General features: G+C 38.0%; 1 protein-coding gene across 2 annotated transcripts in view; it reads left to right on the forward strand.

The window, feature by feature from the left end:
• The window catches only part of GNAL (G protein subunit alpha L), a 192136-nt gene that overhangs the window by 120512 nt on the left and 57260 nt on the right, over positions 1 to 14364 (forward strand). For both annotated transcript variants that reach the window (XM_074822124.1, XM_074822133.1), the window contains exon 5: positions 13749 to 13846. In XM_074822124.1, coding sequence (XP_074678225.1) covers positions 13749 to 13846 — 98 coding nt within the window. The remainder of the gene's footprint in view (positions 1 to 13748; positions 13847 to 14364) is intronic.

Raw genomic sequence — 14364 nt, forward strand, 5'->3', positions numbered from 1 at the left:
AAAATACTTGCCTATTCTCTATCAGATTTCAAGACGGTTTCTAAAAAGTCAGTGAATATGTTAGAGAATTAACTTATATTTTTATAATGAATTCTGAGCAACAAAAATCATAGTTTATATAGGGAATGTGGAGGTGTCCTTTAATTTTGAATAGAAAAGCACAAAACTCCATTATGTGGATTGTTATTCTCATGTGAAGATCACTCTGCTCTTTATCCACATTTTATTGTAGTTTCTTGTAAAGAAACCTATGTGAAAATTAGCACTCTAACAAAAGGATAATAGGCAAAAGGCTTTATTATTTCGTTCCTGTTTTAAGTGCAGCATAAATAAGGTTTCAAAGTATGATCCTGTAGGAAGCGAATCCTGAAAGCAAAGGTTTTAAGTTAATTTCCTCATCTTACAAACTGAATCTGTCATGAGGTTATCTGTATAAATAGCTTAGGAGTGTATATCAAATGTTTGTTTAATTAAATTGTATTGCATTAAAAATAAAACTTGATCTATAAAAGGTAGATAAGAAAGCCACAACTTGAAAACAGAAACAACTGTATATGAGGAAAGCATTTATGTTTAACCAAATGTGTCATACACCCAGTGTGACTGGTTGAAGAACTGGTTGGAGTCTCAAGTTCTCCAAGTCAATACCTTTTTTTTATTTTCCTGGAAATAAAACAGCTTTTCCTTTTTATAATTAAAAATTTATTGTTTGCTTTAAATGTACATGTTCTCCAGATATATTGAACTATTTCACAGTTTTAAGGTTTGGACTTGCTACAACTGATAATTTCACTTCTTGTGTTTACATACATTTTCTAGTTTAACTGCAGAAAAAGTCTTTGACGGAAATAACAAAGAATGCTCTTTCCCTCAGTAGTGAAATGCATTTCAACTTGAAAAATGAAAAAAGCTATGGATCAATAAACAATGGATCAATGGACACATAGAGAGGAAGAGAAGTTTTGGGTGTATTTGTTTAATGAAAAGTCACTGCTGGTGATTTTACTACCTTCAGTTCTCAGAAGTTTATGGTTGCTTAAAGGCTATACTGTACAATGCAACTGCTCCTAGTATCCTTCAAGGAGATATTTAAAGACTCGGGAATAGCCTGTGTGCATTTGTAGCCCAGCCATTATCTTCTCTTTCAGTCATACACGGGAAGCAAGAGAGATGAAAAAAGTCTTTGGCATGGAGTTTCCCTAGAAATTTAGAGTGATTGCTGCTGGAAGAAGTTGTTTCTATGTTTCATTTTAGAGTTGGTTGGTTGGTTTTTGTAACAGAAGGCAATAAAAGTCCTTGTCTGAATTGTCTTCGCATTGTTTCAAGGCCTTGCTTACAATCTGCACGTACCTATCGGAGGTTTTCTCTCCCGATCTAACTGAGTTAAATTAGTTCACGTTTTTCTTCTGCCAGGTACAACATCCGGTGGCTTGTTTTTATTCAGGTACAAACCAGCCATCTTGCATGGAGATTGCTGGTGGCCCTGTCGCAGCTCTGACAGGCTCTGTGGCATGAGTAGTATCTGAAGGAAGCTGGGAGAGAAAGTGCGGGGAGGCTCCTTGGGGGACTTGCATGGTGGTCTCACCTCAGTTTCTGCATGTTGGAGGGGGTCCAGTATCAATGACTTCAAACTGGCTAGCTCTGTGTTTTACTTCAGTAAGCACTACTTCAGTTGGTGGCAGTTTGATTTTAATTAATCCAAAGAAATTCATTTCCTACCGTTTCTGAGATGAGTATGAATCATTTCCTTCTGTTTAAGAAGCTCTGTTAATATTTGCCTTTTAAACTGAGGGAATTACCTGGTTTTATTATTTCACTCAATTCAATTATTTTATCTCATGTCCCTGCTTCAACATCATGTATTGAGATTCATTAACAGTTCTTTGGCAGTCAGAAGACACTAATCATCTGTTTACAATACTGATCAGCAGCTTTCATGTTAGATTACATTTGAAGTGAAAAATAATCCTGCAGCGAATAGTAAATAAAAGACTAGGAAGAAAGGGAAGAAGCTAGTTTAGGCTATATAAAGTAGTTTTTTCAGATACCCTGGAAATGTCTGCATCCCAATAAGCTGGACCCACTTAACAGCTTCCATCTCTGAAATTCCAACAGAATTTCCCATCCACAAGTTGTTCTTTGGTCATGTATATAAATAAAGACAGAGATTTCTATTCCTACAGATACAGATTCCTGTTGACTTCCAGGCAGTTTCTGAGTTGCAAGAATGTTTATGGGCTAATAAAAAATACTTAGGTTCTGATGCATCAGCCATTTCATTTGTTACCGTATATACATTCTTTCTATATTACACATAATAGGATGTTATCATCTCAGTTCTTTAAAATGACATACTTTGCAGAATGGAAATTAAGAACTTAACACTAGGAATTAAAATCTCACTTTTCTGAAGTCACTAGCTAAATTTCTTCTGAAGCAGTCTGAAATTTCTGGGGCTCGTCAGCACTAGATTGATGGGGGCTGGCACTAGAGAATATTAAAAATTATATAAAATGTGGCCAAGATTTACTTAAGAATATGTGCTGTTTTTCAGAGCTTTATTAAGACACCTTAGTCTTACTGAATAATAAGATACAGTAGTTCTGCATCTATAAAAGTTGTGAGCACATGCCTTCAAACAATGGGGTTCCTTTAAAGTATATTACTTTCACATAGTCAAAATTACTAGTTCCTGCAGTTGTATCCACAGTCTTTTCCCAGAATAGCTCTTAAAGGCAACAACCATCAGATAGAAAAGACAAAAAAGTTTTTCCTTTGGAATCCTTATTCATATGTTTGTATCTACATTTGTGGTTGTTAATTTCCAAAAATTTGTTCACTGAAACTCAATTTAGTTTAGTGACAGAGATATAATAAAGACTTGTATTTCCTTTTCCTACTATTGTAAGTATTTCAGAATAAGTTACTGTGTGGAAGCTAGTCTGGTTTTTGCACATGGATGAGGACAGGAGAAAGTGTCAAAAAAGAGAGATAAAGTTGAAGAATTTAGATAAAATTTGTGCAGAGGAGTAGAAGGCTAAATAGATTTGGCAGCAGAGGGCTGACTTCTCCATTACTTTCTGATTTAATTATGAGAGTTGCTTAAGTTGTGGATGCTGCCTGTTGTCGCATGGTGTTGCCCACATTTATTTCCGAATCAAATCTATAAGAGGAAATGAGAATTCTTGATCCTTGCAAACCACTTGTCTGGTAGGAAATCACTTACAAATAATAAAGTGCATACTAGAGCATGAAATGGTTCCTTGATATATGACCTTCAAAACTGGTTTAAGGAAAACAGTTGAAGCTGTGAGTAGTAGAAACTTTCTGTACTGGAAGAATTGTAAGCTGCAGGCTTGTTTTTTCAGCTCACTCGACAGTTGTCGTCACTATGAAACTGTATTTACAGAAGCGGCAGGGGTTCCCTGTGGGCAGGGACAGGAGAGCTGCCTGGGGACGGGGGAGAGCCATGTCCCTCAGCTTTGTACTCCACCGGTCTGACTTTGTTGAGGGTATCCCCACCATCTCAGTCATGAAAACCGAGGCAGACTTGTAAGAAGGGCTGAGAGCACCGCAGGAGTAACTTGCATAGGGTGTCAAGTTCTCACTGTCAGAAAGTGACAAAGGGCCCATTTAGCTTTATGTCTTCAAAGCAGTGGGCAAGAATTAACCGTGTGATTTTCACTGCTCAGTGAAATAATAATTCACCAGAGGATCTCAATTTTTTTGTACTGGTTTGTGTCAAAGTGTCTTGTAGCATGGAAGAAGACAACTGCCTTACTATACGGCTAATAAAAAATGTGATCTGATACAATACTACTCTATTTAAAATTGTAGGGGATTCAGGTCCAGCTCTGCCATGTCACAGCATGTAAGTTATTATTATTGGCTTGTGTTTTAAAAAAAAAAATCTTGATAATATTTCCTGCCGTGCAATGCCTGAAGTTCACCAATTTATAATACATATCTTACAGCAGTACTTCTCACTTCCATAACAGTCCCTTCATCAGGGATTGCAGAGTGGCTTGTACATATTCACTGGCGGGACGTTATATTGACTTATAAGGAAATGAAGTATGATGTTTGTTGCCATTTGTTACACAGAGGCCCAGGAGTTAAATGATTGCAGAACCAGAAGTAGTAACAAAACTGCTGTGGGTTGATTTTCTGTCCTCTACTCTGAATGGACTCTGCTCTGTCTAGTCTTGTCTAATTAGATGAAGATTCAAATTTTGACGTACAGGATCCGTACACTTTGCAGTGCCATTATTGCTTTTGATAAGCAAACAGCAAGCAAACACCTCCCAGTACAGGTGACACCCAGATTCTGTGGTTTTGAGTAATTTTTCCAGTTTGAAAGCTCAGCGCTCTACAAAGACAACTGTGTAATCAGCGTCTTGATCACATGGATAAACAACTTGCTACCAAATTTTGTAAAGTCATGACATATTTCTGATTCTTCTATTTGGTCAGTACCAAGAAGTTTTGTGGGTTCTTCAGCACTTGCAGATTTATCTCATGCTTTGTCATCATCTGTTGTTCCCAAAAAATTCTCCTTGAGGGAATTACAATAATTACCTTTTTCTTTTCACAAGTGCTGCAGAAAAGCAAAGGGCAGCAATGTTGCAGGATTGTGTAACACACCTGTAATTACTTTCACACATAATTTGAGAGGCCTTTTTTTAAAAAATTAAGGGCTTTATGTGCATTCAGGGAGAAGTCCTAACATAGACAAAATCAGAATACTTGCAAGGAAAAGAATGTTCATGAGCTTTGCATCCTCAGTGCAACACGGTTTTTAGGCATTACATACACTAAGTAATTTGCTTAAATTATTTCTCCTGCTTTCCTTAGTAGAGAGTTTGATGGCCCCCTCAAAATAGCAGGTAGGCAGCAGCGTTCCAAGAAATTGTGATGGCAGACTGAAAGTTGAAATACACAGTTAAAATGGAAACTAGAAGATTGAACCAGAGGTTTTTGTTTTAAGTATGATAAAAGCTTCATTGTCTAGCTCAGACAAAAAAAAAAAAGCCACTATTTAATAAGTAGTGAAGAAAAAACATGGAACTGCTCTTTGACTTATAATGCATTTTTATCTTCAAAGCCTATGTAATCCACCATGCTGGCCCCAAAAATCATGTTTTTATTTCTAGTTTTGCTAGTATGATCTAAAGAACTTGCAGACCTTATTTCAGTGTTTTGCCCATAAGAGTTTGAAAAATGTATTAATATATTTCTCAGACTTTGTAGATGAGTTCTGTGGTCTACGAAAGTGAACCTGTTGATTTCTGTAAATTAAGATGGCATATGGAACATGTTTCTGGCAGGCAGAAATAGAACTGCTAAGGCAATCAGGCTGATACCATAACTGTACACACTTCTTGGAAATGTAGTGTAGAGTAAGAGCTTAAAAGTCAAGTCACAAAAATAGTTTAAGAAAGGGATGTAGAATGTAGTGTGCTGGTTGCACTGCTGGTTTTTGAACACTGTCAATGAGCTCCACAATTCATACGTTTTGTCTAGATGTGATGGCATGTGGCAGCTATGGGAAGGTGGCGCTTTTATACATTTATAAATGCTGTTTGTTTCCCCAGCTTCTTACCTTACATTTCCAAGTTGGAAAAGATTCTCCTAGGAGTTAATAAACTAGTTTTGTTTTCTTGGAACATAAGATGCCCCAATACAAGAGTGTTCTGTGAAGGTGGTTTTTACCATCCTCCCATTTCAGTTCTAATGAACTGAAGTTACGCTTAGTGCAGTCTGATCGTGCTTCAAGGCTGTTGCCTCCAGCCTAAAAAAGGCAAAACAAGTCCAATGAACAGGGAGAGAAGGCAGATCTGGATGTATTATTCTGTAACTCTCTTTGATAGATCCAAAGTTAGGTTTCGGAGGAGGGTTAGAGGCCAAACTGCTTCTTTGCCTATCAGAATGAGTCACTAACTAGCAAAGTGATTGCATTGATTATTGCACACCCACAAATTACAACAGAAAACACCTTGCAGGGGGTGGAGGTTGTACTTTTCCTAAAGGTTTCTGTATAATTAATCTAATGTAAGTACTGATGCTTTAGAAACATCTGAACCCTACTGTTAAGCATGGTCCTTGCATGCCAGTTGCCCACTCCTACATGGTTTCAGTGTTTCTCATGCTATTGCTTGGGTGCTAATGAAGGTTTTGACGCTACTGCTGTTGGAAAAATTCAAGTCATGTATTCTGCTTTTGTTTTTAAATTGTAACTCTGTTTGCTTGTCTTTGTTGCGGGCATTAGGAGTTTGAGCAGCTGCATTTTGTATACCTACGGCAAAACAGCTCCCTTGTTAGGCAGAACATTTCATAAAGGATTAAGAAGTGAAGCTGGCTGAGCCATAGGGGACACTTTTGTCTCATAAACAAGAGACTGATTATCAAGAGACTGTACTTGTTTGTGGAAGAGGTAACTGAGCAGGCTTCCTTCTCTCTTGGGTGTCTTACCTGGTACTTTACCCCATAATTTCTGCATTAAGTCCGTTTAAAAATTTTTGTTCCTACAGTTTACAGTTGCACCCAGTAGATGTTTGGGGGTGAAGAGTATTTTTAATAGAAAATGAGTTGCTACACTTGGCACAAGCAAACCAGTACTAACTGGAGGCACTGGGACAAATTGTCACTCACCGTCTGTTCTGTGTTTCTTGTAACATCAGTTTACAACCGCCTCAGTTAAACACTGGGTTAAGATTAACGTCAGGCTCTCAAAATTAAGATTGCCTATGCAGATAGCTTTTTAAATTAATTTTTTTTTCTACAAGGCCCTGTGTCTTGCACTGCAGAGAAAAGCGCGGACATTGGAAAATAAATACTATGCAAAAGATTGCAATAAAAGTTTGTTTGTATGACTTAAATTCGTCTCCCTACTGCCTACCTGATTTACTACATAATGTAAAAGTACCTTTTTTTATTCTCATCATTCACCCTGAAGCCCCAGGTGTTATTCCGAGTTTATTCGCTAAGCAATTTTGCATTATCACTTTTATTATACATTATTTATAGTATTACCATACCTTCTTAAACCAAAAGCAGATCATTTATTCTTTGCTACATACTAAAAAATCTTAGCTGTTGGATTATATTATGTTGAGCTGCCATGTATATCTTATAGTGAGATAATCATATGTGATTTAAAGTCTTTGAAAGTTGAAGAAACTATCATGTATATCAGTACCATCCTATTTGGAGGTTCAGAGATGCTTATACAGGGTAAGCATGATGGTGGACTGTAGAGAAACCCGGTGTACTGGGATGTGTCAGTAGTCTCCACAGGGAAAAGTGGTTTTCTTCTTTTGACCAGATTTGTAGCTCTCTAATGATTATATTGTTCATTACATTTAGAAACACAGAGATTTTTCTCTGTTAGTTTTTTTTCCCTTCCTCCTTAGAAGTTATGTTGTAGAGAAAGTTAAATTTAAAGCAGAACCCAGTCACAACAGCAATGCTGGGAAGGTTTTTCTCAGTTTCCAAGTGCACAAGTCTTGAATTAATGAGAAAATGAGCATCAAGAAAAAAAATAGAACCTAACGGATACAGGAGTGGAACTCTTAAATTTAAATTACCCTAATCTTAATCTGAGTATCTGAGATCTGTTTGCAGCAAGTAGAGATTGTAGAGGGCTTGCAAGAGAGTCCTGGAGCTGCAAAAGTAGCTTTTGCTTTATCCTGTAAAATTCCAGGTTTTACTTGGCTGAAATATAAACCTTTTACAATTGCTATTCTTCTGTTACTTTACATGGTTTATGCTATAAAACCCAACAGAATACCGATATGCTAATTGGATTTGTGGCATCTGTAGCAGCCAGTGCAGCAGCAGCCTCCCTGACACCCCCAGCAGCCACGAAGTTTTCTGGACTGTGAGGGGGGAGCTCAGCCGAGCTTCCTGCTGCCCAGGATGCTGTCCCTCTGGTCATCCCCCGGGCACTGCAGGGAAAAAGGCTTCCTCACAGCTCACTGGGAAGTGGAGAAAGTGCTAGGTTAGAGTCTTTCCTCCTAGTCATTTCTCCCAGACTATGTTGCTTCCCATCCTGCCCTGTAACAGCACAGCATCCTGCTGCTTTCTATTGCTGCCATGCTCAGCAGCTTGGGCTGCAGACTGATCGATCCAGTTCAGTTTTGAGCTCAGATGTGGTACACAGAAAAGGATACTTAAAGGGATATTGTTTGGATTGTGGAGCCAAACATGTCACATTTAGAAAACCATGAAGGTAGTTTGCTTATGCAGCCTTAACTTGACTCCACTGGGTGTCATCCTTATGGTATTACAGTGTTACCCATCAGTTGTCACTCTTTCATTCCACAAAACTTTTCCATAGTTGTGTGGATGGGAGGCTGGGACTGCTTATATACCCCCTGCCCTGTGCATTGGGAAGTACACCCTGCTCTATAGGGAGGCACATACCTCCCTTCCTATATGAATTGTGTGGATCATTTTGTTCTTCAGTCATTGTTGAGAGTTTAGGAGGTGTTAGGATGGGAATTTTTAATGCATTGTGTGATTACTTTTTGTTTGGTTAAGTACATGAGAGAAGAAGTAGTAACTGAAATTCAGAATAGAAGTGACGACTTCATTTCACACCCACTGTGGCAGAACTATGAAAATGTGTAACGTTTGCCACTTCTTTAAATGGTTGTCAGGCTAATCAGACAGGTTTAATCTGTGTTTTAGATGAGAAATTGTCTCACAGTTTGGGAGAATAACAGAGTGAATTTTAGATTGAGGGAGAGCTATCTTATTTCACATTGATCTAAGCAGCTGTTTCCAGGCTTACAGTACATTAACAGATGAAATATGCAGAATAAAAAATACAGTGGAGTCTTCCACATCCCAGTTTCTGGGAGACTCAAAGGTGACATCAGGATAGCTATTAAATGTACACTCCATCTGGAAGGAAGACAGAATGGAATCTTAATAGAATAAAAATTGTGTTCCTTACCTAACATGAACTTTTGTGGTTTGTAAAGCAATTAGATGAAAAGTTCTGTTTCCAAAATACATAAAGATTTGTTTGTGAAGATATGTCATTGTTTAATCATCACTAATATTTATTCCCAATTTAGACAGCTGAAAAGTGAAACAAGTCCATTTTTTAGCTACTTGAAAATTTTTTGGAGGAGTTATAAGGGGGGGAGGTTTCTAAGGTAACCCACCAATAAATAAGTTTATTTCCAAAATAAGGAAAATTAAATTTCAAGAACATTCTGTAACTTCTAGTAGGACAAAGTTGAAAAACAGTGCTTTGAGACTTAGCTGTAGTGCATCTGCATTTGTTATCTGTATTGGTTTCTTGGAATGTTTTGTATAGGAATATATTCCCTCCTTTTTTTTCAACCTAAAAATGTTACCTTGGGATAGATGAGTAAAAATATTTCTACAAGACCTTTATAAAATGTAGTAAAAATACAATACTGTTTACATCAGTGATATCAGCTCAGGGTGTTTCTATATTTATGTACATCCTAACTTACTTTGTTCTGAAAAAAAAAGGAATCATAACCTGCTTACATCACTGCATGATTTTTAGGTGATGCATGAATATCTAAGTATAACAAAAATCTGCTAGTGAAAAGGAAGCTCGGGAATGCGGGGCTGATTTTTTCGGATTGTCTTGGAAAAAGTGGAAAATTTCCGGATAATTTTATATTAGTAAATATTTGAGATGTTGTGTGTCACATCTTCATTTTGATCATATCAAAATTTTGGTATTGTATGGTCTAATGGTCCTATAAATTTTTAGGTAACTGGTGTAAATTAATGTGTGTAAAGTAAAAAGTACCTGTAATTCCTGAGACCTATAACTTGTGAGACCTGAGGCATCATCATTTACTTCTCTAATGCTCTAATTAAAATATTACATCAAAAAAGATATTAATAGTTTTATTTATATATTAATAGGTGCAAATATTTGTATGCCTTTGTCGCTAAGGAAGAGTTTGGATGAAACAGCTCTGTTTTGTTTGGTGTTCATAGACGTGTCGTGATGTAGGTGTTTTTCTGCTTTCAGACATAGTACATTATTCCTGGTTCTCTTCAGCATACTAAATATTTTTAGTAGATTTCAGTGACTGATCCGATAGAGGTCAGCTGCATGTGCTTGCAAACCAAGTGCGTGAGATGCCCCTAGTGATTTTCCATGTCCCTGTTTTCTTGTGTCCCAGTTGAGGTTTCTTAAAGGACTTGGCTCATGACTTTTAAGAACTTCTGAATTAAGAAGAACTTTCCAGAAGTCAGACCCTTAAGAGAATCTTAGTTTGGCTATCTCAGAACGTAAACTGCTAAAGTCACAACTTTCTCTTAAAACCTTATTTGTGTTGTACTGACCTAAGGTAATGTTTTGTATGTAGTTCCCCGCCCCTCACAAACATTAACTGAAAAGTTTTAGACCATCTTCCTTTATCAGCCAGAACAAATCCTAATTCTCTGTCCTTTGAATTACCCTGGCTCTTCCCCGTGATGGACATTGCCAAATGTGGCTACCACCCCGAGAATACTGCAGCCCCAAGAGCAGGTGCTGCAGGGCAGGCTTAGCCCAAAGCCCACACCTTCATTAGCTCACCAGTGCCTGCTTGCCAACAAGGTGGCCATGATGTGACCACAGGAGGAGGAGGTGACAGGCATTGGGGTCTATAGGAATGAGTCATGGGGATTGGGGATCGGGGAGCAGTTGCTAGAAGGCCAGTCAGGCAAAAGGGGCTTGGTTGCAGAGGTTGAAGGTAATGTGGTGACTGCTATCTGGATGGTGTCCTTGCAATGGAGAGTAGGTCGGGATCCAGACATGCTTGGCATGTGTGAGCAGGATCCTCCTGTGTGCTTGACTGTGTGTGATGGGAGCGTTCAGCAGTTGAGGAGAAAAAATACTGAAGAACTTGAAGCAGACAAGAAAGGGGTTAAAAACAAGTGTGAAAAGTTGGATCATGGTACTTGGTGTCTTGCAATGAAGCAGGATTTTTCTGGAAGGCTTTAGTCACCTGGGAAAGAAGGATCGGGTAGCTGTGTGGGAGGCAATTTGCAGGCAAGTGTACTCCTCTGCAGTAGATCGGTACATTTTAATGAGGTAGGTATATTTGCTCCGTTTTATAGGATTTGCTTTGGACTAGAAGTCTGGAAGTCGTTTTTAAATAGACTGCTTTGAGATATAATGGTCAGGTGGAAATATTTGAAGCATATAATATGGAAACCCTGTATTTACAACATATTTGTAGGGTCTCAGAAGCTGAGCTGAAAAGATTGCCTCTTTTCCAGAAGAGATTTTTAAGAGTAAATAAAAATCATGCAGAGGATGTAAAAACAGAAGGGAAGTTAGAAACTACTGTAGCTATGTAATTTTATTTATTTACTTATTTATTTACATCTGCAGCCATCGCTCAATCCATCCCACCCCGCAGGAAAGGATGCTTTCACTCCGACATCATTCTCTTCTCATCCCCTTCCCGTAGGCTGTGTGGGGCTGAATGGAGCCATTTTTCAGATGTAGGTTCCCCTCAGAGATGGCTTTCCAGGCAGGTGGGAATTCCCACCCACCGAAGGCAAGGAGGGGAAGGCAGCCGCACTGCGCTCAGGCCATGCACCTTCAGCAGCAAGCACCTGCAGAAGGGAGGGCTGGGATCATACACTGCACCGATTGAAGCAGGTGGGAGAGCTGGGTCCTTTTACGTCCGGACCCTGATGCTTATCCAGAGCTCGCTCTTTCCATTGAGAAGGCCCTGCCTTTCTTTGGACAAAGATGCCAGCAAGTTAGATGCATTCAGCTGATGCCCTACCTATCTTATCAAGCATAAGCTTCAAGTTAGAGGAATGTTCCGTGTTTTCTAGTATTTATAATTTTGGCTTTTTCAGTTCTTCATTTTTCTTGTAGTCATGCTCCTTGTTATTTGTGTCCGCTTTCTCCTTCTACTTACTTAGTTTGATATCTTGTCCTTTCCTGAGCTTGTTTTTGCTTTCCTTCTGCTATAGGAGCAGAGAGTTTATAATAGCCATAGCATAACTTCAAAAGGTGGATCGGCAGTGTTTCAAACAATTGTTACATAAGTCATTAAAATAACAAAGACAAAATAAACACATCCTCACAGTGAAGAAGTAAATTTCAAGGGCAGTATAAGCATTTGCCAATCTCTAGTGTTTCTTCCTCTATTCTTCTAAGACTTTCTATGATGGTTTTTCGCACCTGCTTTAATTTCTTTTCTCTAAAGTTTTGAAAACGTCTTAAAGAATGGAATTTTCTCTCTCTACATTGTGCACAATATAGTTGAAAGAAAAAAAGTATTTCAGGGGTTATTCAGGACTACTGTAGCCATGGTCAAAGCTTAACTAAATAATTTTCGGTACTAGTTTGTTCTGAAAATCTTGTCTTGTGTTTTGCCTCTCCCTGAAAACATCACCAGCAGGTCACAGACAGTTGCTGAAGAGCAGAAGTGTCACCTTTTGGGGCACCTCACAGGGGTGGCATGCAAGGTTGGGAAACCCATACAGAGCAGAAGTGAATTCACTGTGCTGCCAAGATCTTTCACTACAAACTTTGTCTTATGAGAGAAGCTTTTAATCCTGAAAAGGTGTGGGGAGGGACTGGCAAACAACTTCAGAAAGTTTCAGAATTCAGATATTTATGCAACATTTTGGCAGGATCATGAAGTGAATAGTGATATTACACCCATTTTACGCAGAGCCAAATTGAATTGTGGAAAAGCAATTTGCTAGGTTTTGCAAATTTATGACTGACCAAAAGGACTCTGATTATTTAGTAGCAGTGTTGAGGTGTTAAGAGATGACAAACAACTTCTGTGTTTAAGTTGACGTACTACTTTAACAATTTGGTTTGAGGGAGGAAAGACTCAGTCATATAATAAAGGAAATACTAATTTGTCCAACCATTCTTCATTTGATTTAGAAAGCTGTAGCTGGAAAAACTCAGTTACGGTTTGACTTACCAGTAATGATATAACATAAAACGGACTCCCAGCTTTAAAACAAGCTGGAGCATGTGAGGCTCTACAGCAGGGTGTTCTGGAGGAGCAGATGCCAGCAGGCAGGGTTGGACCTACTGCTCTACATGTGTGCGTTTTATACAACAGAGCTAGGGCTTCACCGTCACCAAGGACAGCTTTGATTCCTCTTTCAAATAATTCTGAAATAAGCTTGCTGGCAGATATTTCTGGATTGGGTTGCCTGGCATAGCTGCTAGGAAAAGCACATTGTGCCAGGCAGCTGCTTGGAGGAAGTGGTGTTGAGCAAAGACTCTGGAAGTCTTGCAATCAAATTATTATATTGCATGAGAAAATACCAAGCAGTGGAAAGTTGTGTTTTTCAGGAAAAATTACACAATCTTTTTAAAGTTACAAACTGGTTCTTTCTCTGGGAAGCTAGTGTTTATAAACTGAGCAGCTTTTTGCATCACTTTTTTGCCTTTTCCATCATAGAAGCATAAATTCAGTTAAAAATTAAGTGAACATGCTTCTAGGTAACTTTCATTCTTACAGTAAATTGTGTGTAAATATGGACTGGCATGAATTTTGAAGACAGTCTTCATTACGTATCATGTACTGGAAACTGTCAGCAGCCATATATTTTACTGCAATTTTGCTAATGTTTATTGCTTTTCTTCTTTAAAGGTGTAGTCTATCACTCTGCAGAAGTATAAAGCATGAAGGTTGGGGGGAAGAAGCAACACATAAATTGGGGAGTGAAAGGGTTGAGAAATGTTCTCTTATTTGTTGCATTTCCGATTTCAGGAATTCTTTGAACACGCAAAAAAGCTCTGGGATGATGAAGGCGTAAAGGCATGCTTCGAGAGGTCAAATGAATATCAACTGATTGACTGTGCACAGTAGTAAGTATTTATTTTTATTGAATTAATAGCCAGAATGTAATAATCTATAACAAGTCAGAAAATATATATTAGCAAGATCTGGGAGTTTTGCAATGCAGTAATTAACATTTTCATTCTCTGTATAGGCTGAGCATGTTTAGCAAACTGATTGTTTTATCATAGTTTGCGATTATTATCCAACTAAATATTCTGCCTCAGATATTTAACAGCTAATAAAGAAGAGTATGAAAAAACAAATTAAATAATTTTAAGTATCTTTATTCCATTCAAAATGATTTACATAAAATCATTTCAATTGAAACTATTAATTTTAAAAAATGTTGAGCCTAAGAAAAATGCTTTGTTTTAAATTCTGAGACCCAGACAGTGCTGAAATTGCTCTGTGTTTTCACATTCCATTAAAGCTTCTAAGATTTTTACCTAACCAGATGCATACCTGCATTACTAATCTCTTTTCAGGGTGGAAAAAATGATAAGCAGTATTCCATTAAAAATAGTAGTACATTTGGTATTCTTTC

This window comes from Strix aluco, chromosome 1 (assembly GCF_031877795.1).
Source record: "Strix aluco isolate bStrAlu1 chromosome 1, bStrAlu1.hap1, whole genome shotgun sequence".
NCBI lineage: Eukaryota > Metazoa > Chordata > Aves > Strigiformes > Strigidae > Strix > Strix aluco.